This window comes from Tachysurus vachellii, chromosome 2 (genome assembly GCF_030014155.1).
Source record: "Tachysurus vachellii isolate PV-2020 chromosome 2, HZAU_Pvac_v1, whole genome shotgun sequence".
NCBI lineage: Eukaryota > Metazoa > Chordata > Actinopteri > Siluriformes > Bagridae > Tachysurus > Tachysurus vachellii.
The window spans coordinates 15,837,454-15,862,725 of NC_083461.1; the positions used below are offsets into that span (position 1 = coordinate 15,837,454).

The following is a 25,272-nucleotide window of genomic DNA, read 5'->3' on the forward strand; positions in this document are numbered from 1 at the left end:
ATGCCATGAATTAATCAATAAATATTAAAACATTTTAGATATATTTTTTGTAAATTTAATCTCTTAAACGTACTCAACAGAAAACTCAGGTTTTCTGTTATTCTTTTCAAAATTATTTTGCTATTACTTATTTTATTTACAACTTTAAACAATAAAATATAACCAAGGTCCATATGGAAAAATGATTTGTATAAATACATTACTTTTCTGTTTACAGATAAGTATTAATCATGGTCACACTGTAAGGAATTTTGTGTCATGAAGCCCACTATGAACCAGTATTGCTTAGAGGTGTTTTAGGCAGGTATTTGGTGGATACAGGGTAGTAAAGCAAATCTGAATAGAGCAAAGTGGGTAGCATTCCTAGAGAAGTACGTGACCATTTGACCCCTTCATCCCTGTCCCTGTAGCTACAGCCTCTGGTGAAGGTAAAAGGAGGAATGAGCAAGGCCTCCCAGCCCTCCATGTGCACTGCCTCCTGCCTGCTGGGCATGGCCATATGAAAGGAAGGAGCCATTGTAATCCACCCAGGATTACACCGCCCAACAATACACAGCTGAAAGGGCGACAAAGACCCAGTATCAAACACAGGCCTGGGCTGATGAGAGGAACCTGCTATGATCTCCCACCACCAACACTGCCATCAGCACCTCTCATCTCCCCAAGAGAGCTCTTTTGCCATTCGTTGACTCCTTTCTTCTCTTTGCTTATCTGGAGACGCATGCTTTTTCATCTTGGCATTCCTTTTCATTTGCGTTTCACTTGGGGGAGGGGGCATGGCTCTCTCATCTGAGTAAATCACCCTCCTCCACAAAAATTGCACTGTAACACAGCAATGCTTCCCTCTCTAGAGCTGGGTCAGTTTGAAGGCACCAGAGGCAGATTTTATGAATGATACTTGGCAGTATGAAGATTCTATTACAATATGTAAATTGTTTTCAAGTTCTCTTTTATCAGAGTAGAGGAGCAGATGCACACATTTTCAGTGCATTGGGGCTTTAGGCTCATTCTTGCTACTAGCTTGACCTTTTGAACCTTAAACTGCTGTTTGCTGCTAATTAACCACCTCTCCTACACTTTAAGATAAATCTACAGTAACCACTGAGAAGATGTTTGAATGGCTGTTTAAGAGGCTTGGTGGTAAATATTCTTTAAAGAACAGAAAGTAAGTTTGGTCAGGGGATTTGGGAGGTGTCAGTACATCTCAGCACCTAAACCTCAAGAAAGAGTTGCAATGGAAAAGAGCAGACCTGCACAAAGACTTGCAAAGAATGCAAATATAGTTAAAGTCTTCATTATATAAAGTTTATAAATATTTGCCCTAACAAACTCACACACACATACATATAGCACGATGGCTACACTGAATAACTTAATAAAAAATGCGTTTCTCTCTATGAAATGGAAAAGATGTCACAGGTCACTGTTTTCCAATGGGGTTTGCTAAAAAAAATTGTAAAAAGTTTAAAATAGTTTTATATGAACTTTATATGAACTACATTTTATAGAAAAGCACTATGTTACACTAAACAAATATTTTTTATTGTATCACTGTTTTCACCAAACTGTGAATACCAACCATCTTCAAAACTAACCTTCTGAGTGGTCTAATCCTTTTCATTACCTGGTATAAACGCAGTTTGAAAGCAATCCCAAAAACCTTGTAAATGTTGTAAATTCTATTTTTCTGTATTAGAAAATGATGGATGAATGACATCATATAAGGATATGGATCCAAATGATCATAAGATGGGAGGAGACTGTACAGAGTGGAGGAGGAAGTCTTCCTTTACTGCCTATTTAAACTGTGGGTGGAGGCTATTTGCATGAGGCCTCTGTCCTTACTTAGCAGACTGTCTGTCAAAAGCAAGAAGAAATACAAAATGTCCTTTTGACCTACTCTTTTAAGCCTGTGAATAGAATATACAGTGGCCTTTTTATCCTTTTGATTTCAGCTACCCCTGTGGAGTGACATGCTTCAGAAGGATTCGAACAAGACTCAGGAAGTCAAGTCAGGCATTTGATTTGTAAAAGCACTTGTGACACCATTACCCAGCAAGAGGGGAAGAAAAGAACACACACAGGGTCTTCAATCTGCCTCAGCATTATAGATTCACCTGGGAGAATCTAACACCCAAGCACACTGACTATATTTACACTTCTTTGACTTCTCTAGCTTGACACTTGACCTCCCTGGCATCTCATAAAGCTAGAAAGTAGATTGTCTATGCTGGTGATGAGTGAAGGTTCAGTTGCACAGAGGACACACAGGACTGTGGAAACACAGAGAAACACAGCAGGTCACATACCATAACACAATCTTTAAAGTTGTTCATTTCTTCTCCTTCGCTCTTATCATGTATTACCTAAAAGTAACAAGAACTCACGGTATCCCTGTCATCTTTCAGTCATTTTTTTGTTTTAACCTTAACTATATTGCTTTCTTTGCCTTTCTACTGTCCTTCCCTTCTTGCATCTTACAACACTGCAGTGTGAGATTTCCTTGCATGCTGACAGGCTAGTGAAAAACATCCCTCTCCTGCAGGCAACTGAGCATCTGTCTCCATAGGGCTGTGGCTCTGACTCTGATGCCTGCAGATGGGGTCCCAGTGGGAGCTGAAAGCTATGCCATCCAAAAGGGCAAGGAAAACACTGTATTAAACAAACTTCCTTAAACATACTAAATTTATAAACATTGATGTTATAAACGTGAGGCATCTATACAGTAAATATTTTTTTAATTATCCAACAAAGATAAATTAGCATTTTTTTCTTTTTTACATTTTAGGAACTGTGCTCTTTTCTGAGTTCTTCAGTTCATTAACAATAGTGTTGGAATTCGACTGAGTTGAATAAAAAGGCAATAGAGACCGATTTGAATACAGTTTAATATGTCATGTAATTTCTGGGTTTTTAAGGTAAATTTTCATTCTTTTCAGTTGTTAAAATATAAAATTTGTAGTACCAGTCTACACTGTAATACTGAAGTAATGACTGATGTCATAAATTGGTAGAATATTTACACTTTTCTAACTAATAAATGAGTATGTTAATAAATTTGATATGTACTGTGTTTGACATATATTGCTAGTGACAGAATCTTTAAAGCCTTGCTGTTGAATGTCAGTAATGAACAGTAGACTGACACTAAACATGCAGGATTAATGACATGGGGTGATAAAATCATCCCTGACCTTTGGGCAGACACCCTTCTCCTCTCTTCCTGGACAAGCCTATGGTCTTACTGAATTAATTCAGGCCTGAACTCTGGATGAACCTGGTCAGTGGAGAGGGTGCTGACAGTGCAGTGCTGCTGGGGCAAGAACTGTGCAAACCCAACACCCTGAGTAAATATTGGACAAGTCCATCAGATGATCAAGAGAATGAAACAGGTTTGCCAAGCCCCCATGAACTTTTAAGTGAAGGGGGCTTACTAAAAAACACAAGGTTCTGGTTAATTTTCTTTTTTTTTCTTAGCATTTAGCTAGTTTACATTTTTATTCATGGCATATTTTCGGCTTGAAACAAAGATACATGTAATGCTGGAATGCATTTAAATAATTTATTTAATTTCTACAGTAAAATACTTCTGAACAGTATAACACTTTCGATGTAATTTACAGGTCTTGCACTACTGCAGTCTGCCTGCTTTGCTGGGAAAATATTTACAGTACTGGCAGATTGTACAGTAAAAAGGACCATATTGTATAAATGCAGTAAAAAATTCTTTGACTTTATTGTGATGGCACAATAAACATTCGGTGTAATATATTTTTTAGCTAAATTTGGCACAAAAAGCATTTATCTCAGGCATGAAAGGAATTTGGATAATATGTCTGTTTTTCATTTCTTCCATTTTGTTATCCTGTGTTTTGGTTTGGGGTTTTGTAGAGATATACTTTGCATTCAATGAAAACTACACTAGAATGTGTGATATGACAATACAGCAAGAACAATGTAAATATTACAGTGACTACCTACCACTTCTGCTGCCAGTATATTACTGTAATGGTCACAACAAGCAGCAAGGTCATTATTAATGTAAAGAACATTGCATTAGAATGAACCGATGTGTTCAAACAATTTGTGTATTTGAAAAATCTAAATCTAAATTTTAATTTTAATAGAAATATTTGATACTGATTCAGTATAAATCATGTTGCAATTGTGTTGAGACTAAACTAATAATTATTATTAGCCTGAAAGTAAGGTAAAGGTAAAAAGATCATTTTGTAGGATAAATCTTAAAATGTCCCAGAATATGGTGCATTGGTAAATATCAGTAAAACAGGAAGACTATCCAGTGTTATATCAGTGAGCAAGCAGGAGTGTTTACATGTTTAGAAGTCCTGCAGGCTCAGTGGGGTGAAAAGGTCATAGGAAGCCACCCGGGGTGTACTGCAACATTCCTCTTGTCAAACTATACATACTGGGGTAGCCTTGATTTAAATTAGCCCCATTGTATTGTAATGTCTCTTAACAAAAGACATTATTTTTATTATAACCTAATACCAATCATAGCTTTATATATATATATATATATATATATATATATATATATATATATATATATATATATATATATATATATATATATATATATATATCAGTAAATATAAATAAGAATACTTATATTTTTATAAATACTTATATAAATCTATATATGATAAATGCTTATAAAAATCAGTAAATATAATCAACGGGCGTCTTATTTTTCCAGAAAAATAAAACACTTTTATTCAATTATTACAGCTTCATATGTCATGAACACACGACGTTTTTGTTCAAAAGTACATTTCTAGTGCAAATTATAAAAATGATAAAACTGCTCATTCACAATAGCCACATTTTGTTGCAATGAGTTGCGACAGTTACACATCAAAGTTAAATGTGTTACACCCAATTGCGACTGTTACACATCAGAGTTAAATGTGGTACATCCAATAAACTTTGGCCGTTTGTAAAGCAGTGACATGCATCATCACAGAGCAAGAATGTCCTTGCAGAGATAAAAAAGTGACAAAACCAGATTTTTTTTTTTACATTTGGTCTGTAACAGAAAAATAAGTTAGGCAAGTATCCCCAGCAACAGAAGGTGAAACAGGCAGTGTCTTTTTCAATGCAGGCATAAAAAATCCTCATTTTATACCACAAGCCGCATTAAATAGGAGTACACTGGGGTGTACAGTATGGCTTATTATTTAGAACTGCATTGCGCTATTATATGTGATTAGTTGCCAGTCGAAGAGTCTGAGATGGGAGATGCAGCTGGAGATGAGGTGGTGGAGCTGTTTTGGTTTTGTCCGGCAGTGCAGTCGGTAACTCGTTTCATAACCGCCACGGTTCCTTCTCTCTCGCGTTTTTTCTGTTTCATTCTGCGATTCTGAAACCAGATTTTAACCTGTGTCTCGTTCAGTTCTAGTGTAGCGGCCACCTCGACCCTCCGCGCCCTTGTGAGGTATTTGTTAAAGTGGAACTCCTTTTCCAGCTCGGTGAGCTGCTTCGTAGTGAAATTTGTGCGAATAATACTTTGCTGCCCGTGGCTTCCGTATTCAGCGACCTTAACTGTGAAGGGAAAAAAACATATTATATTAATAAACAGCAATAAATCAACAAATTCGACAAGGAGGTCCGTCTAAGATGATATTATCGTGTAAGATGTGACTACTGAGGAATAAACATGGTTAAACTGACCTGTCTTAGGCGGGTTCCTCTTAACTTTCATCCAATCGAAAGTCTGTGCTTGGTTGGAACTGTTCTTTGAGTCATTGTCATTATGGATTAGGCCGGAATATTTGCTGTACGTGCCGTACTGGTGTTGCTGCTCTTTCTCTCCAAAGGGATATGATGGATATTGACTGACAGGGATTTCTCCTGGCCTGCAACTAGACTCAGGCGCTGTCCCACTGTTGTTTCCGATGTTTAGCACAGAAAAGCCAGGAGACGGTAAATACATCTGCTGTTCTCCTTGACTGAGAATGGCCTGATGGCTGTAGTCCAGGTGAGATCGGCTCTGCTTGCCATAGTTTACTTGATGGGCTGTTGTAACAAGATCCAAATTAATGTGGCATGGTTGGGATGCCTGGTGCGCATAGTTCATGCCTTGAGTCTCGTGCAGCGCCGGTGTAAACGAGCTCCCTCCAACTTGCCGCCCCTCAGCAATGCAACTATTAGTGCTCCCACAAGCACTTTGCATGTACTCTTGATCCAGGCCGAAACATCCAACTTTTGAATTTAAATGGTTAGGTCCTCGGCTGTAAATAGTGTAATCTAGGTACGAATTCATTTTCGATTCTTCACTAGTAATTTTTTAAAGGGGGTCAATAAAACGTCGGCGTGTTACCCCAATGCCCTACCACCTCTAAGCAGTATGTCAAACCTCAAAAGTTCTGTCGGGCTACATATCAACCTAGTGACAGATCATGTGACCAAAAGTCCACCAATAGCGTGCGAACTGCAGCTGTAGTTTGGGCGTAGCGAGTGTCCATCAACTGAACTCGTATTTACATGACAAACAGATGAATGGCACCTTCTCATCAGTCAGATAAACGCACACACTAGCGCGGTATGTCTGATGAAAATTTGATCACAGCAGTAGGAACAGTTTTAGGGTTTTACGATGTTTTCCATAGAGAGGATTTGTTACAGACTACTTATGGATAGAAAGCTATTCAACATGCTCATAGGTTTTGTTGTTTATGGACGAAAAGAGTTTCCAACGAACACTAAGTTCCAACTTGCACCGTTTTCTTATTTTCTTGTTTTAAAGTAAGTCGGAAAAGGCTGGTGATATTTTTTAGGTGACTTTAGGAGACACCAAGAACATTTTGAATGACATGGCTACGAATATATTTAAAGATGCAAGATGCAAGCTGTTCTCCATGAGATCATATCAATAAATATATTTCCCCAAAGACTAAACGAAAACACGAAGGGTGAACAAACTAGATATTGACACATTCGTTTTTATTGCATGCAGGTCATAAAAATATTTAAAATCACGCATATTAAGACAACAAAAGCTCACCCAAAGACAAATCTGTTGTTAGCCGGATAAATAATTTTGAATACTATATTTACATATTTGTAATTTTTTATTATTATTTGAATGGTACCCTCATAACACTAAGGGCTATTACACTAATACAACTGCTATAACTACTCTGTGTTGGAAGTAAGATTAAAGAATGGTCATCCGGCCTGTTTTTTGCAATAAAAGTGCGCTTTTTGTGCGTGAAAGATGTTCGGACATTTGATTGCCTATTCACTGGGCAAAGTTAGGGGCCATGTTCTGTGATTTTGGCATGCTCTCTGTTGAACAGCCGTATCATGAGACATAAAATGACTAAGCCTGTTCATTCGGGGCTCTGAAAACGCTATAAAATGCTCACAGTTTGCTTCAACATTATGGAAGAAGCCTCTGCTGCTAACGGAGAAATCAGTTTCGTCATTTACCCTTCTAGTGTGTTGGTAATTTGAAGGTCTGTGTTTTTGTGCGTAAGGCCAATGACCCTCAGGATTTTTGAAAACCTGGCTCATACAGCATGCATCATTTCGAGCTTTGCTAAGAGACGGGCGATTGGTGCAATTCTCGGTAGATAATTTAAGTGAAGCTCTAATGTCCATTTGCAGGGACGACGGAAGACGTGCATTCGGAGCAGGGGGCGGGTCGGTTACTTTCAACTTAGTATCTTTTTTATGCCTCATCCTGCGGTTCTGAAACCATATCTTGATCTGTCTTTCGCTAAGCTTCAGTAGGTTGGCCATCTCGAGGCGTCGCGCTTTGCCTAGATAGTGATTAAAGTGGAACTCTTTCTCCAGCTCCAGCAACTGATTGCTAGTGTAAGACGTGCGCGTCCTTTTACAGCCACCTGAGCCATCTGGTCGGCTCTCTGCTGCAGAGGAAACGAAGTAAGAAAGCGTTAACTGCAATCGAGAAAAAACGACATATACAGACATTGCTAATAATTCCATATTCGTATGCCTTTTTGTCATTTTTAAGTTTGAAAAGTCCAAGAAATGTGTCCTCCAATTCCTAGAGCCATGCTCTGCACCCAGTATCCCAGCCAATGAAGTGCTATATAATTAACTAAATATTTCAGTCGGTCACAGTGAATGTATGGTGATCATTTAAAGCTATGCGGTGTCAGGTTGTGATTGTTAACTAATGTACGTTGATTGCCATTTACCATACAGCTTATTGCAATAAACCGATTGTACCCACCACCGAAGGACGCATCGCAGATGCTGTGACTTTTCTGCTTGTTTTTTTTTACAGTCTTTGCCATCCAGGGGAAGACCAGCTTTCCGTCAACAGTAAGCTCTCCGATTGAGGAGCTGTGAGAGTCTCCTGTAGGGGGTAGGAGGGGTGATTCTGTGTAGTTTCGATAAAGTTCTATTGGAGTGCAGTGCCGAGTGTCATCCTTGGCATCCTTCGGCAATGAGCAAGTATTTATCTCTTGGTCTTTTTCCCGCAGTGAAACAGAGAGTGAAACATGTGTCGTATCACTGTATCCAAATGTGTCGTCAACCTTAAACGAGTCACTGCCCAATAATGAGGTGTTGATGTTGTCCGTCTTGTTCTGCATTGTGTAGAGCTTCTGGCAAAACTTGAGTCACGTGACAGATTTGTTACAGAGGCCTCACTTGGTGGGAGACCTAAAAGGTCGCAAGAAGGAATAGTATGAATAAAAGCACAAAAATCCATCTTCATAATTGAAAGAGCAAATTTCTTGATGCAAAATAGTGTAATACGTAGCCTACATTATTTTTTAAAATATTTTCTACAAACGTAATAAAGGCCCATGATAGGATGATAGTAACATGTACGTTCTGAAAAGAAATATAAATGTATTCACTTATTTCGCAATGGAAAAAACATACTTCCTGCTTAAGCTAATAAGGTGATTTGATTTATGCATTAAAAATATATATATGTTAAATAAATATTTTTTTATTTTATTACTAAGAACTGCAATTTAAAAACATTTTGTGTATTTTAATATTTTAATAAATAAAACGTCTCTCAAATGAATAAATCTAAGTCGAAATTTAAATCAATATGGATACTACGGGAAAAAGCCAGTTTAATTGATCATTTAAAATGTTTTGAATGCTTTTATCTTGTAGATTAATGTTTTACTATAAAAGAGATTTAAATGAATTGAAACGAAATGAACGAAAATTCAGAATCAAGCTAAAATATATTTCTAGTGTAGATTAAATATATATATATATATACACTTGTATAAACACAAAAGGCTAAAAAAAATAAATATAAATCTATTTCGAACTGGTAACGAAATATTTTTAGTACAACATTCACAACAAACCTCTTTATTTAAAATTGCAAAAGAAATCACAACAAAAAAGAACACCGGACAAGCTGAATTCAGAGTTATTTAAAAATGACGCTTATAGACAGATATAGGTATGTGTTCATGGTGACAGAAGTAGTGCAGAATCGGTTGTAATGTGACAAATGGAGAAAAGAAACGAGAGAGCGACTACGCTGAAGGAGGAACAAAGGCTGCTGAACTCGTCGTGAACCCAAGCTCAAGTAATATGGCGATAAATCACACGGACATATCCGCCATTCACAAACTGACTGAGTCTATTTCAGTGCAGCTCGCTTATTGCGCTCCTGTAGGTTTGTTCTGAATCCACACAATCTGCCAGTGTTTAGCATCATCTTTTTGCCTGATCAGAACGATAACTAAATATTACCCGAGGCTATTCACTGTCGAATTAAAAATACTGAATTATGGATTCTCGTATTCGTTGTATTTAAGTCTATCACCATTAGCTATACATAAGCAAGAGGTAAAGAATGTACATCAGCAGCCATACCTTTATGTTTCTGAAAACCTCATTATCAAACTGCCCGTAATTGTATTCCTTAAACCCTGCCATATAATGATGCAACGTATTAATTTGACACTGGTTTAATTTCCAGATCTCTTGGGAAAGGTCTTATACCAACAACCAGATTATGCATCTTAGTTAAATCAATCCAATACAACATATTTATAACATTCAATATATTTCTTTGCCTACTCACCAGCCAACTCCTCCGAAGGAAACCTTGTGGAGGACCTCGAACAGACAATATAGTACCTATAAATAAAAGAAATCGTTAATCACCTTAACCGTTTGAAATTTTATCAATGTCTAATTGTTAACATACGAATTGTAATTTTTTTTTTTTTGGAACAACAATGACGCAGTGAAGGTATGAAAATTAACATAAGCACACAGCCTAGATACAACACACTAAACGTGTAGGCCTAAGAGCACAGGACCGTAGAAATATAGAAATCTCTTGTCGCTCGTTTAGGCTACATTCAGCTACACACCCTGAAGCAACCCTGGCTGCAAAATAAAGCAGACTGTTAGATATCCAAACAGCCGTGAGGGAGCAAAGGACCCCAGCGCAAGACCTGACCCAGGCTAAGAGTGCTGTTTCCGAGAGTAAGCAATCGATATAAATTGAACTGCGAATGAAACAAAAATTAGAAAAGATTAGAAGGCTGTTCTATAGCTCTATCGACGAAATGGAGGAAATAACAAAACAACCAAACTCTGTTTTTAATCAACGCAAGCAAATACTTTGACAAGGCACGAGTACCAGTTACAGTTTATTTGCATCCACAAACCACATTTCAGGAGCATTTTCGAATAGAGAATTTGTGCCTTGTGTACATTTTCTGCTTTAACATTGAATTTATGTTAATTTGAGATTTATAATCTTGTGCTTGTTCAACCTTGTAATACCATAATTAGTTGTTAATAACAAGCCCATTTGTGCATTTTTACGAGTGTATATATTAATGTTTATTTTTTCTTGTATTACAAAATAATCTATATGCCTGTGTCTCTCCACAATTGAACAAAATGACAACAAACGAAGATGTCTGTATTAAGTGATTATACGTCTATCAAATAAAACTGAAACTTTATTAGAACAACATGATGTTAGTGTTGAGGCAGATATCTGTTTTAAATTGTCTATGTCTAGTCTGTTGTAATTGCCGTCGTGAGGAGGTCTTCAGATCAATTCCTTATTGGACAGTAGGCCTTTGATCTCTCAAGTGAATCTGCTGCGTTCCGTTCTCTTGCACCCACACTTTGCTTGGAGGAGTTAATGTCTAACCAAGACTGCCATAACCGTATAGTTTGATTATTGCAATCCCTTTTCACACCCTTAAAAAAACAAACACCATCAGGAGCCTCACATTGTCTATTGTCCAACCTATAGCTACTGACTGCCAATGTCGATCTAAAACCTAATCTCACGTTTAAAGTATTTTATGGGTTTCCTCCAGTACTAGTCTACTAGAGGTCTCTAAAATTGTACTGAACGACACGGTGCCACTGGACACATGAATTCCTTGTTGTTGCTTATTTCATTTCATTTTTTTTCTGTTGTAGTATTTGTGATCTTTCAAAGTGTATTATTATTATTATTCATTCATTCATTCACTCATCTTCTACCGCTTATCCGAACTACCTCGGGTCACGGGGAGCCTGTCTCAGGCGTCATCGGGCATCAAGGCAGGATACACCCTGGACGGAGTGCCAACCCATCGCAGGGCACACACACACTCTCATTCACTCACGCAATCACACACTAGGGACAATTTTCCAGAGATATTATTATTATTATTATTATTATTATTATTATTATTAACTTATAATTATTAGTATTACGTCCTCAAGGCTTAAATGGCAAAAACTTAATCCGGAATTCAAAGCTGATGGGTCTCATGTATAGTTTGTCAGTGTTGACAGGTAAGCCTAACAATCTGTCGTTCTTTCAGATGTCTCAAAGTTAAAATTAAGGTTTTTACATACTAACATACAGATAACATGCAGATCATCAGAAGGTTGTATTTTTTTCTCGACTGCAATTAGGTTTTGTTTCTCAGGATTTCCCCATTGACAACCTATATGATCGTCTGCATCTAATTAGAACATCACCAGTTAGACATCCTCGTCTCTTTTACTACCTGATTCTTAATAATAAAAAAAAAAGTCGTCGGAATACCAAGAGCTCTAATAATGTCTAATATATATTTTACATTTATTTTAAATCCACTGTTTGCATGTATGGGTAAATTCTACGTACCTGCTCTGCAACATTATTTTGTTTTTGTTTTTATCCTTTTTCGGAAAGATTTGTACGTGGTGTAGTACTCTCACGCCTGTTTTCCAGGCAAACATATGCTGTTTCCTGAAAGAAAGAGAGAGAGGTATAAAACAAATATTCATTTCCATAACTGCATATTTATCCAATACTGCAACATATAATCTAATTATTTAAACATATTTATTTAATCGCCAGTGAACAGCAAGTTAAATTATCCTAACTCAATAGTTAGCCAAGACATGCAGGTAAATATCAAGAATGGATAAAAACAAAAAGAGCAACTGGAAAATCTGAACTGTAGGGCTACCCAGCCTATTGAAAGGCCATATGTCTTGGAGTAGCAGCTTCTCCATTATGCCCGCTTTAGGTCAGTTATTGGCTGTTTGGACAGCAAGGCCCATACCTTGTCACTTCTTTTAATCTCAGTTCAATATACATGAAACAATCTGCATCACTAGCCCAGCAAGCGTCACAAAGACATAAAAGAATAAAATTGCATTCGACGTGTATTTGTATTTCTCTCTATTCCAAACGTGTCATATATCAAATTAGAAATGTTTGAATGAAAAAAAAAACAATCGCAAGTAGAATCCAGAATATATTCAGCTTCCCAATTCGACGCTGAGTTTACATCAACTACATATTCCCCAAGACACGAATTTGCGAATAAAGATGTTTTCACACAAATTCGGATCTACAGGGTACATATAGATGACAGATTTCATCATTCATTGACTGGTATGTTAGACAAATACGGTTGACGATAATCGAGGGAGCCTTTGACACGTTGGTGACAATGGTCTATATGAACAAAGAGTGTAATTCTCACAGATTATATTAGTATGGTAACATAGCTACAAAACTTTCCTTGATAGGTAGCCTATAATCATGTACCTGCTATAAAAATACAAGATAATCTGACCATAATTACAGAAATGACAAATCCGGTTACTGTTCATTGTTTCTGTACACATGCATTGTGTACAGGATATTATCCACGCAATTTATCTTCCCAGTTTTATCTTTAGAGTCTTTAGAATATTCTGCCTTGATACAGTTATGTGCTTATCTCAATGGGGATGCAAACATAGTTGCTTGGGAGACTCGGAATCGGAGAGATCATTTTGGATACCTAATAATCTATAGTGGAAAAAATAAAGACCATCGACTGCATTTAGACATCCTGTATCCTCAAACTCTAATATGTTTTTTGGTAACTTCCATACAAAAAAAAGCATAAGGTTAGGTCTAAGGGATTACATGTAAGTAGCGAAAAATAAGATTAAATCTATTAAATTTTAAATTCGAGGTATAATTTTTGTTTAAAAATTACGATATTTTTATAACAGTTTCTTTTCAGCTCGAATTTAATTTACTGCACTCAGAGTTTATGTATTCTAGTATAAGCATTTGTTCTGAAGTGGAATAAAATCGTGCAGTCGCTTTGTGACCTCAAGGTGAACTTAACTCCCATTAACATGCTCTGAGAAGTGTGGCTTAGATTAATTTATATGTGCATTTTTGAGGAAAATACTCGCCAGTGTACTAATTCTAACTGTGCATTTACAATATAAACATTATTTTTGTGTTTTGATATACAAAAGCACAGAGACAGTATTGCTATTTTTCTTACTATCACCTTACAATTATAATCTTACTGTTCATACATGTCATTTATATTAAGTTGTTTTCTCCTAGTTTAGGATTACCGGAGCACTTTGCATTGCCTGGATTTATATAAATGATATTTTCTGCAACAAATTCTTCGGTGTTTGAGTCAAAGGAAAGAGTGACTGTGATCTCGGAGTAAGGCGAGCTCTGCTGGCCACGCACGAGCGTTACATCAGTCAAGGGAATCTAAACCAGAATATCACTGATGTGTTTATGAGTTTTTGGCAGATTAAATAGCTTTTGCATGAAATATAAAATACTAAATTAATTGTGGGCATTTGTTTTTATTTTGCTTATACACAATGATCTATTATAGATGCTAATACGTCGAATGCTAAATAATTTTATTTTTAGTCCAATAAAGTAAATGAATATGGACACTATGCCAAAAGTCAGAGATTTCAAATGAACCTGGAAGTGTGATGTGATGGAAGCCTATATTTCCTAATTCTGCATTTGTTGTAATGGCAGTTTGGATGTGTGTGTGTCTCAGTGTTCAGCAATAGTCTCCTGACCTCGCAGTGATCCCTTCCCCATGAATAATTGATGAGAACAGCGCACAGATTACCCCTATCAATATGCAAAACACATTATAGGAGTACAATGAGACTTTAATAGTTATGAATCGCGCAACCGTGTTTATCGCGAGAAATTTGGCACAGTTACATCATGTTATCAGTCGATTCTGTTTCACCAAAATTTGCAAAAATAACATCTATATGATTGCATTTATCCTCTTCCAGACTCCAGAAATGACAATGGGCAAATAAATAAATAAATAAATAAATAAATAAATAAACAAACAAATGTTTTGTCGGTGCCTTTTACTATTTAATTCTGTTTTGCTGACACCACCGTTTAGGTTTTTGTTTTCCCTAAACCAAACTAAATTCGTTAGAATAAAGGAATTTTAGTACCTGGCAACATTCGATTTTCTTCAGCGTATACGGACGGTTTATTTACAAAATGTGGGAGGCAAATGCTGACATGAATACTGTTTACCATCACATCACTAGCCGTTTTTTATACAAATGACACAAATGATATTCGCACCACTAAAAATAATACAAATGATATCTGTAGCACTAAAATACAACTTGCAGGGAATCACATGAATCTTCTGACTGAATCTAAAACAAAGCAACTCTTTGCAAACTGACAATTAATGAATGAAGAATAACTTACTCTGAGACGTCTTGCCCCAATCCAACAGAAAAATAACAGTGAGTAGCCAAGTGAGTGTATGACATTTTGAGTGGCCGAAGGTAACTGACTAAGAGCATATCACACAACGTCCACAACCTTTAGAATCCCGCTGAAGCAGTGAAACCGTCACTTTCATTCAAGTATGTGAATTATGTCGCACATTGTCAACCCCCAAAACCATAAAACTAACTTTATGGACCTCACGTGACTTGTTTAGCAATACAGTGAAGGACATGTCTATGTTGTAGACTGGACTACGCGAAATGAAATCACCTAGGGAAGTCGAGGCTGTATTTCTGATGTAATAACCAATATAGTGTTTAAACTTTTAAAAGACCCATGCTTCCATTGATCTGACCATTTAAGAGGTAAGTTCACGGGCTCAGGATTTATTAGACACATGCTGCATAAAACATATGTGTGATATCTCTTTTGATAATTATAATATGACAGTGATTATGGTAATATGTGTGAAAGTACAAACCAAAAGTATCAGAAAATGAACGGAATAGTTCATTGCGTCTTTCTATGTCTCGATGTCAAGGTTAGAAGATGTAAAGGCTTGTGATTTTAGCCTAGTCTGCTTTAGCCACTGGTAGGCCTACATAGTTTACTAAGATTCTATTAATACAATAATAACTGTAAACCATGAGAATTGAACGAGAGTGGTGGCCCACTGTGAAGAAAACTGGTCCTACAGGTGTAATAATGTACAAAGAGACACTAAAGCATTTTGAGACTAAAAGAAATTTTATTTTCAAATTAGATTCATCAGCCATTTTTAATCGAGACACAAATAGAAAAAAATGCCGGCTGGCAAAATTTCCAGCATATCAACGTTAAAACATTTTCTTAGCATTTTTTAACACGGAACGTTCACCACTCACATTGTACAAATAAAATATTGGTCACAACTGTACATCAAACATATTTCATTCGTCATGGACACCAAATTTAGTCCAGAAATGTTTAGATGCAACATAAAGTACACAAATGTAGCCTAAGTGCGAATATAGAGGATTCCTTTTCGCAATGTAACAATCCTATCCAAGAAAGTAATAAACGCGGCACAAGCATAAATGTCCTGCAAAACTGGAAAACAGTCTACATTGACGTCCCTATACAAATTCTTAAGAATACAAGTTTTTTTTTACTCGATGATATAGGTAGTTTGCGTTGATACTGTACAATATTCATTTTACATGTTTAAAGTTTCGCACAAAGAGCTTAATGGAACATGCTTTCTTTCACGAAAGTATAAACTTGATACGTAGCATTTACACTTAATTTACGGCGGCTGTTAACTGTAGCCCATATGGCATATGTGATAGAACAATACTCAACGGTTGACAATTCGTGTTACACCAGTCACACAGAGAAATGACGCCTGATAATGACAAGCAGAAAGGTGCAGTGCTATAACAGTAGTTGAATATTCTCAACAATTTCAATCAGTTTTGAAAGGCGCTTCCTCCTGTAGCAAGACTCATGCTTTTCAGCTTGTTGTCTTTTTTCCATTTCATCCTCCTATTTTGGAACCATATTTTAATTTGCCTCTCGGTGAGGCAGAGAGCGTGGGCTATCTCTATCCTCCTCCTCCGGGTCAGATACCTATTGAAATGGAACTCTTTCTCCAGCTCTAGCGTCTGATAGCGTGTGTAGGCAGTTCGAGCCCGTTTCCCATCAGGTCCAGTCATATCTATGGCACGGACAAGGACAAAAAAGACAATACCCTTAGTTGTAATAGCAAGAACAATCGAGATTGCTATACTCCAGAAACACTGACTATCGCACCTACACTAGCATCCATAACATTATGGAATATAACATGTTAAAATAACTCTCTATATGTCATTTTCCGGTACTGTTTTCTTTTTAGCACTTTAAAGGTTGTGTTTATTCAATAACCTGTGCCATGTATGTTATGATTTTAGCGTTCCATGTTTTTTTTTTTTTTATCACACTTGCAATTATTAGGATATTTATCTTGATCTAACCCAGGGCATAGCCTGTCAGTGTAAAAGGAAAGACAAAATAAAGCGGAACTGATATGTGTAGCTATAATACGACATTGTATGTATATTAAAGAATTTGCATGGATTATTTTGTTGACTACATCCTATGGCTCCTGTTTTGTCAGTTTTGGAAACAAGGTGACATTCATTCAGTGACATTAAACCATACAGAATTCAAAGCAATATAAATGTTTATACCGTGGCTAATGTGAAGTTTCCGCATCCATGGAAAGATTTGTGGCGTTTGACCGTCCCCGGGTGTTGTAGTGGAAGGTGCCGCGGGTTCTTGTTTCTGCGTGCGTGCAGTGGCATGGTTAGCTTGCGCGCCTTCCTCCGGCTCCGAAGAGACGTTTGCTTTGTCCGTTTCTACAAAGTGTGTGCTGTTGCTGCTGAGATTGCTGGTATTGGTGGTAAGTGCACTGTTGCCCCCGGTCGTGGTCTGGTCAGAAGAGCCAGAGGTGCCTTTCAGGTTGAGACTGTCGCTGTTGGTGCAGGGAAGGGCATCTGGAGAAGCAAGCGAGCAGCTCGTTTGACGGTACTGGTTGTCCGTTCCCGGGTTCTGGAAAGAACGGCCGTTATCCCCAACCGTACCGAAGTGGGCATTGTTGTTTGAGCGATTTACACTAAGGTCGATCCCATTGTAGGTGTAACCGAAAGAGCCGGAATGCATGCCCGTAGAGTCCCGGTAAGCACCGTTCATTGCGCCGTTAGTCCCATAATTTAGTAACTGATAGTCGGACCCATTCGGATAGCGCCCTGAGAAGGAGTTTAGAAAATAGGAGCTCATTTGGATATTCTTTAAAACGGTCTCGATGAGCAGATCTCGGTCGTTAAAATCCTGCGCAGCCCAATTTATGATGTAAAAATGAATTATAGCAATGCACTGTACTTCGTTTTTGCCAAGTATGCGGCCAAATATGGGAGCGCGTTAGGGCATCACGTGCCTTTGTTGACCAGTCGTAAATTCTCTCTGATGACTTCAAGAGGTAATTCATGCTCTGTGGTTACAAATGATGACGAAATGATGATCGTTAGATTCAACTCAATGGTGCCTCCCCGCTGCGCGCCGCATCCCATGTTAGCAGAGGGCGTCACCTACCGGGAGAACTGCAAAATGCCCAAACACCTGCACGTCTTTTGCAGATCTCAGTTGCACGCCACTTCACTAATATATGAAGCGCATCCTTTGCAACGTATTCATATAATTCTTCAAAAATCTTTATTGTACATTTTTGATCAGTAAGAACTGGACGTTCTCATTATAAATTATGTTTTACAATATAAAATTTTCTGACAAAACCTCTGACATGGCCTATCATATTTTCCCATTCTCTGTATATGACCAATGGAAAAAGAATAATTCATAACAATAATAATACACACTGCTCGGATAGTATAAAATTAAGTAAATGAATTAATTTACGTACATGGTACTGATTTTACTGACTGCAACCAGAGCACGGTTTAAAGTGACGGCCTTGCGTCTTTCTATGTTAGATATTTGTCTATTCTGTATTATACAGCTGAAATATTGACTGGTATTTTATCTTACATAATAACAGCACACACAAGCGAGTAAATAGTATTGGTTAAACATATTTTATTGGCAAAATGGCATTGCTAACAAAGTTCACTATTTTTATCAGTGCATCCACATACACAAACGTAACGAACAAAATAAATTACACACGAGAACGTTTAAACACACGAATGTCCAATATGTCAGCAGTAAAACTGTCCCCCTTAGCCTTCAATATAAGCCTGTTCTACGTCGTGGAAGCAAGTGTCTTAAAATTCAGCCATTCATCTTGTGCCAGGTAATAACATTGCTCTAATGGCGGAAAATAGTACACAGTGGGAGGAAAATGAAAGAAATTAGAAAGATGAATGTTTTACAACCCTGAGAAGGGTTTTTAGCTTTTTCACTTCAACGAAGCCTTAAATGAATAACCGTTTTGTTAGGTTAAATTCGTACATCTACACGAAAATACTATAGCCTATGTATTGTGGGTAAAAATATTGGACTTGTTTATTATTTACAACACAGTGCTTATCGAGATCATTTATCCCGTCTTTCCACCATCCTCCTCTTCGCTGGTCTTTTCAGAGTTCATTACTTTATTCTCCTTCTTCCACTTCATTCTCCGATTCTGGAACCAGATCTTAATCTGTCGTTCTGTTAGACACAGAGCATGCGAAATTTCAATCCTGCGCCTTCTGGTCAAATATCTATTAAAATGGAACTCTTTTTCCAACTCAAGAGTCTGAAATCGAGTGTATGTCTGACGACCCCTGCGGCCAGTGGTGCCAGGAATGCCTGTCAAAAATAGGGGAGAAAGACACGGAATTCGGTTAACACAGAGAGTCAGATGAAGTAAATACAGTTCATTATAATAATAATAATCATTATTATTATTATTATTATTATTATTATTATTATTATTATTATTATTTCTTACTAACACAAGCATAAGCCAATTATAATGCATATTTATGCACATGGGAAAAAAGCATGCAAAGTAATACTTTGTAAGCCTAGTATATTTTCTAGTATGATATGGAAATACACATTTATTTATTCAGCACAATAAGCAATATGTAAACAAGATTTACCGTTACACGAGTTCATCCTCTGCATCCATGGGTAAACGGGGGCACAGGGCTTGTTTTCGCTGTAGGAATAAGTGTCTGAAGTGTGCTCTGAGCCTTCCGTCTTGCTATGCCCCTGTGTGAGAGCCAGAGACTCCTCCAAGGCTCCGAGAGGACACGATGTGCGCTCCGTCTCTCTGTATATGCTGGACGCAGCGTAATCGCAAGCAGCGCCTGAACCACTTCTCCCGAATACTCCGCTAGCTTGTTGGTAGTATGAGTTGGAGTATACCTTATCCTGGACATTGCTAGCCCCGAACGTGGCGCTCGGATAATGTCTCAAAGTGTCGGTATATCCAGAAGAATATAACGGTATTTGATTCAGAAAAGAATCCTGTCCCCCGCCTAGAGACACGGGAAAAGTTGAGTTGACGAAGTAGGAACTCATTGGGTGGCCACCGTTATTGTGCGTGTGTTATGATTTGTTGTGTTTTATAGTCGAAGTGTGTTTTGCCATTACTTTATGTGAGGTTTGGTTTTAGCCGAAAGGGGGTGGCGAGGTGCCAGTGTGAGCGAGTAGGGAAACACACCAGCTGATCATCATCTGACCAATCCCGAGCATCTCAGCCAATAGAATAGAATTAAGGGAGGGGGACTCTTGTTGCACTGGATGGAATCCCCAAAGCATCTTATAATTCAAAAAAATCTTATAATTACCATATATAACTATATTCATTCCAATACAAATTTCAATTGTATTAATGAAAGTGTCGCTAAAAATAAAAAAGAAATAAATGGAGATAAAATAAAAACAGCAGACAATATTCTGAAAGTGTATTGCTGATGGACATTGGCAGTAATTCTCTCTACCGACGTAAAATACCATATCTTGAATTGAAATGTAGGATAACACGGCTATGCATACAATGTACCAGCAAATTATTATTTTTTTTTTTACAGTGCCTTGCTTCACAAGAATAATATTATTCCTAAAGTGCATGATGAAGTCTGTTTGTTTCACGAAAAACTATACATATGCTCTTATAAATACAATTACTTTTTTCTGATAGTGAGTTCACTTCTGAGTATGCAAACTCAAATAAATAACATTTTACCATAGGATGGTCTACAGCATGTCTGCAGTATGTGATTGCTTTACATAAGGTTATTATTTCCCAAATAAACTCACGAAGTATGTTTTTCTTCACGAACCACGCAGTCAATTTATGTCTATAACTTTGATGATTGCAGCTTTTCTCGTTTCACGTCAATTCAGGTCACTTAAAACCTTTTGAAAATGACGAGCTTCAAAACGTAAACACACTGCAGTAACGGTTCAGCAACTGGCATTGGAATTCGATAGGCTAATGCTTTTAAGGAGCATTACGAATAATTTATGGGTCAGTTTGACAAAAAAGAAAAGATTCTTACCTAAGAACCTTATCATTTGAATTGAAGAAAATATTACCTGTATAGTGTGAGACGTCTACAAAGATACAAGCAACAAAATTATTGTTTGGTTCGATCTGACATCAGATATGGCATCTAAAGCACATCAGGATTATTATAGCTTTATTTTTGTCAAACGAATGCTTTTAATGGGCTATCGAAAGTACGAAAATTGTTTCAAAATTCACAGTGCATAAAAAGTGATAAAACCTAAACCAAATTTTAACAACATAGGCCTAGGCGTTTATATCATCGTTTATATCAGACTTACACTCTTAGAAATAATATTACATATTGTTAATGAAACAATAACCCTAAATTAATTTTCATCGTGTCTCTCTTCGATTTGTGTTTCAAAAAATTGAAAGGAAAAATCAAAAAGAGTTATGTTTTTTTTCTCCTTCATTCTTTGCTAAAACCAGACTCTTTAACTCTTTTAAGAACGCTTTTAAACCCTTATTTAAAACTACACAAACCAGTAAGGGTATTTTCTTTAGATAAGTGCATAGCCTACTTTTATTTACTGGGCTATGCTGTTCCAAACAAACCAAGCCTGCTTGCAAGTGAATTAATTGCAATTAGACATCATCTAATTAGACACTCAGCAAACACCACTGTTCGGACGTTTCTTCCAGGCAAGAAAATACAATTCAAGGTCAAATAAGTAAAACAACTGCGTACAGATATACATCCTCGCGCACCCCATCACCACCACCACCCACCCCCGTACACACACACACAGAATTATTTTTCTACATAACATAAAATGCCTGAATTTCAGTATCAGAACAATTGCTGTATGGCCAAATTCGAACAATTCTTTCGTCACTAGATGGCATCACAGAGCGACATATGAGGTAATATTGCGCCAATACCGTAAAAATAAAACCTGTATTTTTGTTCGAAAACAATCGAAAACCTTAAATATTAATAGATTTCATTATGAGGAACAGAAAATAATTAACAGGCAATCAGTCCAGCTTCATAAGGGAATTCATAATAATAAATTTAGCGATTATTCTGCATAGCCTAAATAATTCCGTGCCTAATTATAAACTCGGAATCCCAGTAAACTAAAGAAGGGGTAAAATTCTCTGATATTCTTTGATTAATGAAAGAATGGCTGCATCCTGAGATACACTGCTACAACTGGAACTAGCCGCTTCATCGTGACTAAGCAGTAAAAGATTACCAATAACCAATAACATTAATCATTAGAAACTGCAATTCGCACATAGAATATATCATTTTCACTAGAAACAGGGAAACAATGTGATCAATAATAATACCAGGAAAATGCGCCGGCAATCAGCAAAGATCAGCCTTCATCAGGCTACTGTAACCTTGATCACGCGGATTGCTCGCCACACCACAACACTCTGTTTCCACTAATCAGTCATACTCACTTGATTAAAAACACCAATTTGTTGGATTCACTGGTTGTTTGTTTTTATAAAGTCTGCATTTTAAATTTTGATATTACTTAGATTACTTATTACTCATTACGATTTTCTGAGAAATTCTTTTGTTGGACGAGTGGCCATAAAGCCGCAGTTTAATGCGGTATTCCTGACTATAGTTTTTTTCTTTAGTATCTAAACTAACCACAAAGCACAAATGATTATTAATGTACCTTGAGTGGCTTCGTTTATTTGCGCAATCTGTAATTATAATTCATCCAGTAACAGTTCCCTTCTGCTGTTTAAGACAATCCAGCATTTAGGTGCAGTTTTGTTCTGGTTAAGCTCCAGTCAAATATCTCACGGTCTTACAACAAGTATGCCTTTACAAGATAGTAGGCCTATCATCTCGTGGGTTACATAAAACACACACATGCACTGGTTAACATCACAGTGAGGAAGACTAGAGTAGGTCCTACCTTTGTCGTTTATCATAGGCACGCAGCAGTGCGTTCCAAATTAATCAGGGTTTTTTTTCGTTTCTTCAAATCCATGTGTAATCGAGAACAACCGGGTTGAGTGGCCAAATACACCAAATAAACGAAAGACCAAACATATTCGCTTTGTTGTTTCCTACCCAGCCACTGTTCCCTGACTTCTCTGAATGCATCGAGCTGCTACTAGCACTGTCTTGATAGGCTCCAGCCATCTTAAAAGATAATTCGATCAATTAAATTGAAATTTCTAATATATACCCTTATAGTAACAACGAAAAAAACGTAAACACAAAGACAGAGGTGTTACTGACTGCGCTCTGACCAAAAGAATGCTGCATTATAACCACTTGGGAAATCATAAAAAGTTCATGTTCACAGGGAGCTGATCACGTGACCACGCCTGGCCAATCGAATCGCAGATACACACATAAAGTTCTAACACAAAGTTGTAAATTTTCATAAACAACTGGGAGTTTATTGCTTTGCTCCAACAGTAGCATGGTGGCCGCCATCTTTTTTCGTTGAAAAAGAAAGAAATACACTACTCGTCTTAGTTAAAAATACTGGATTTTAAATATATTTTCTGCAGTTTTCCCTTTTTAGAAGAAGATCTTTATAGTACCTAATCAGGCATCTCAGAATAAACCAACAGAAACTATTGTGCACATATTCGTTTTCTAATGTATAACAAATGTTTATTTCCTATATAAAGATATATAATTAAAAATACAAATGTAAACAAACATGGTATAACATTCAGACAGTTTAGTTGAAACTGCGTATCGATTTTGAAATACAACAATAAAGAGAAAGGGATTGATATTATATCCTTTCGATTGTGCGTTTTTAAAAGAATGTGCAGGCTCCAGTACAAAGGAAATAGACAAACGGAAAGTGTAAACCGTTTATAGCTCTGAACATGCCTGGCGGAAACAATGACTTCCTGTAAGAATAAACACTTTTTCCGACTATTTCCGACATTTATTGGGGCAATAAAGCAGTATAACCCAAAAGCGGCCTATGGTTTATCTAAGAGCCTCCCAAAAATAGGCAATACCCTTTCCGTCGCAATGTGCAGGATACTCAGAGGTTAAAGTAAGGCAAATGTGTAACTTAATAATTAACACTCTGTTTTTTAAAATGAATAGTTAAAAGCCCTCGCAGTATCAAAGAGGAAATAATAAATGCTCTCAAAAATGTCACCTCTGATTGTACATGATTTCATATAGTAAATAAAACGCAATACAGATTTAATAATTGCTTATTTGGCTGACTTCCAGACCTTCATTAAACACATCATTGAACATCGAAGTGAAGACCGATATTAAAATAGGTTTCGACTCCAGAAAAACATAGACGATGTATTTTGTGATCTACAAATTTTATTAGTTATCGAAAATACACGAAAATGTAATGCACTTTCAAAAATGTGCTAATCATGTTTGGTTTGGTAAATAATAAGACATATCTTATTCAAATAAAATTAAAATGTAAAAATGTGACATGATAGATAGATAGGTAGATAGGTAGATAGATAGATAGACAGATAGATAGATAGATAGATAGATAGATAGATAGATAGATAGATAGATAGATAGACGAATTTAGCCAGCCGAACTTGCGCTGATTTTCGAAATTGCATTTCATAGAATTACTTAAATGTTTATGTAAAATAATTTTTTTTGCTTTCTATTTTAAGTATATTCATCTAAAAGGTCTACAAAACAACATTAGTATTAATCAAATTAAATTAGATATTACATAATAAATGCATTATAAATAAATTAATGTGAATATTAAATATGAACGTAATACTTGTGTTTGTGTTAAATAGTTGTATTTTCAGTGAATAATCTGAGCTTAAATTAATTTAAGCATCTTAAACTGAAAATTATTTACAGCATGCTTTTATGTTTTATCTTTTGGTTCTGTTTGTGTTTGTGTATCTACCCTGTTCCCTTGCAAATAAGCCAACTGTGTGCTTGGGCTTAAATCCTTCTAGATGTCTATTAGTGTAGCCTGTCTAAAAACGCTTCAATAGAAAATTTGATCAAATTATCTGCGTTTAGGGTTAAAGTTAAAATTTTAGTTTTAGCTTGATGGTATTTTTAGACCCTGACACGTGTACTAGCATGAGGATATATTTCTGAGGGAGACTCAACGCACTCGTGTAAGTCGTTTTGAATAAATGTATTTATGAAATGCAGTAAATATAAATTAAAATAAGTGAATAAGTGAAAGATATGTGCATAGTTGGAAATGCTATAAACGACAAGAAAAGTCACTATCAGCTTTCA

At 36.7% G+C, this 25,272-nt stretch overlaps 3 protein-coding genes across 4 annotated transcripts; all 3 read right to left on the bottom strand.

Annotated features, from left to right (window-relative positions):
* Positions 1-4,779: 4,779 nt before the first annotated feature.
* Positions 4,780-23,286, bottom strand: hoxb1b (homeobox B1b). Of its 2 annotated transcripts, XM_060859079.1 has the most exons (6): positions 22,958-23,286; positions 12,128-12,232; positions 10,061-10,116; positions 8,225-8,658; positions 5,695-6,039; positions 4,780-5,565 (listed from the first exon to the last, which is right to left on the bottom strand). In XM_060859079.1, exons 4-6 carry the CDS (start codon positions 8,586-8,588, stop codon positions 5,231-5,233), a joined length of 1,044 nt encoding a protein of 347 aa, XP_060715062.1. In that variant the 5' UTR covers positions 8,589-8,658; positions 10,061-10,116; positions 12,128-12,232; positions 22,958-23,286; the 3' UTR covers positions 4,780-5,230. The 2 variants fall into 2 exon arrangements, with proteins under 2 accessions (XP_060715062.1, XP_060715052.1); XM_060859069.1 differs by lacking the exons at positions 4,780-5,565; positions 5,695-6,039 and adding an exon at positions 6,286-7,895.
* LOC132838600 (homeobox protein Hox-B5b-like) lies at positions 15,805-18,103 on the bottom strand. The gene is made up of 2 exons (XM_060859030.1): positions 17,239-18,103; positions 15,805-16,724 (listed from the first exon to the last, which is right to left on the bottom strand). The coding sequence occupies exons 1-2, from the start codon at positions 17,825-17,827 to the stop codon at positions 16,477-16,479; spliced, it is 837 nt and encodes a 278-aa protein (XP_060715013.1). The 5' UTR covers positions 17,828-18,103; the 3' UTR covers positions 15,805-16,476.
* On the bottom strand, positions 18,429-20,516 carry hoxb6b (homeobox B6b). The gene is made up of 2 exons (XM_060859041.1): positions 19,654-20,516; positions 18,429-19,357 (listed from the first exon to the last, which is right to left on the bottom strand). The coding sequence occupies exons 1-2, from the start codon at positions 20,075-20,077 to the stop codon at positions 19,104-19,106; spliced, it is 678 nt and encodes a 225-aa protein (XP_060715024.1). The 5' UTR covers positions 20,078-20,516; the 3' UTR covers positions 18,429-19,103.
* Positions 23,287-25,272: the final 1,986 nt, after the last annotated feature.

Coding starts and splice junctions, on each gene's coding strand:
- hoxb1b (XM_060859079.1), bottom strand. CDS start 8,588: ATGCAGAACAAGACGGACAACATCAACACCTCATTATTGGGCAGTGAC. Junction 6,040..8,224: donor CTGCGATGCGTCCTTCGGTG/GTGGGTACAATC, acceptor TTGTTACAACAG/CCCATCAAGTAAACTATGGC. Junction 5,566..5,694: donor GAGGAACCCGCCTAAGACAG/GTCAGTTTAACC, acceptor TTCCCTTCACAG/TTAAGGTCGCTGAATACGGA.
- LOC132838600 (XM_060859030.1), bottom strand. CDS start 17,827: ATGAGCTCCTATTTTCTAAACTCCTTCTCAGGGCGCTATCCGAATGGG. Junction 16,725..17,238: donor GAAACTTCACATTAGCCACG/GTATAAACATTT, acceptor TCCGTGCCATAG/ATATGACTGGACCTGATGGG.
- hoxb6b (XM_060859041.1), bottom strand. CDS start 20,077: ATGAGTTCCTACTTCGTCAACTCAACTTTTCCCGTGTCTCTAGGCGGG. Junction 19,358..19,653: donor GAGGATGAACTCGTGTAACG/GTAAATCTTGTT, acceptor TATTTTTGACAG/GCATTCCTGGCACCACTGGC.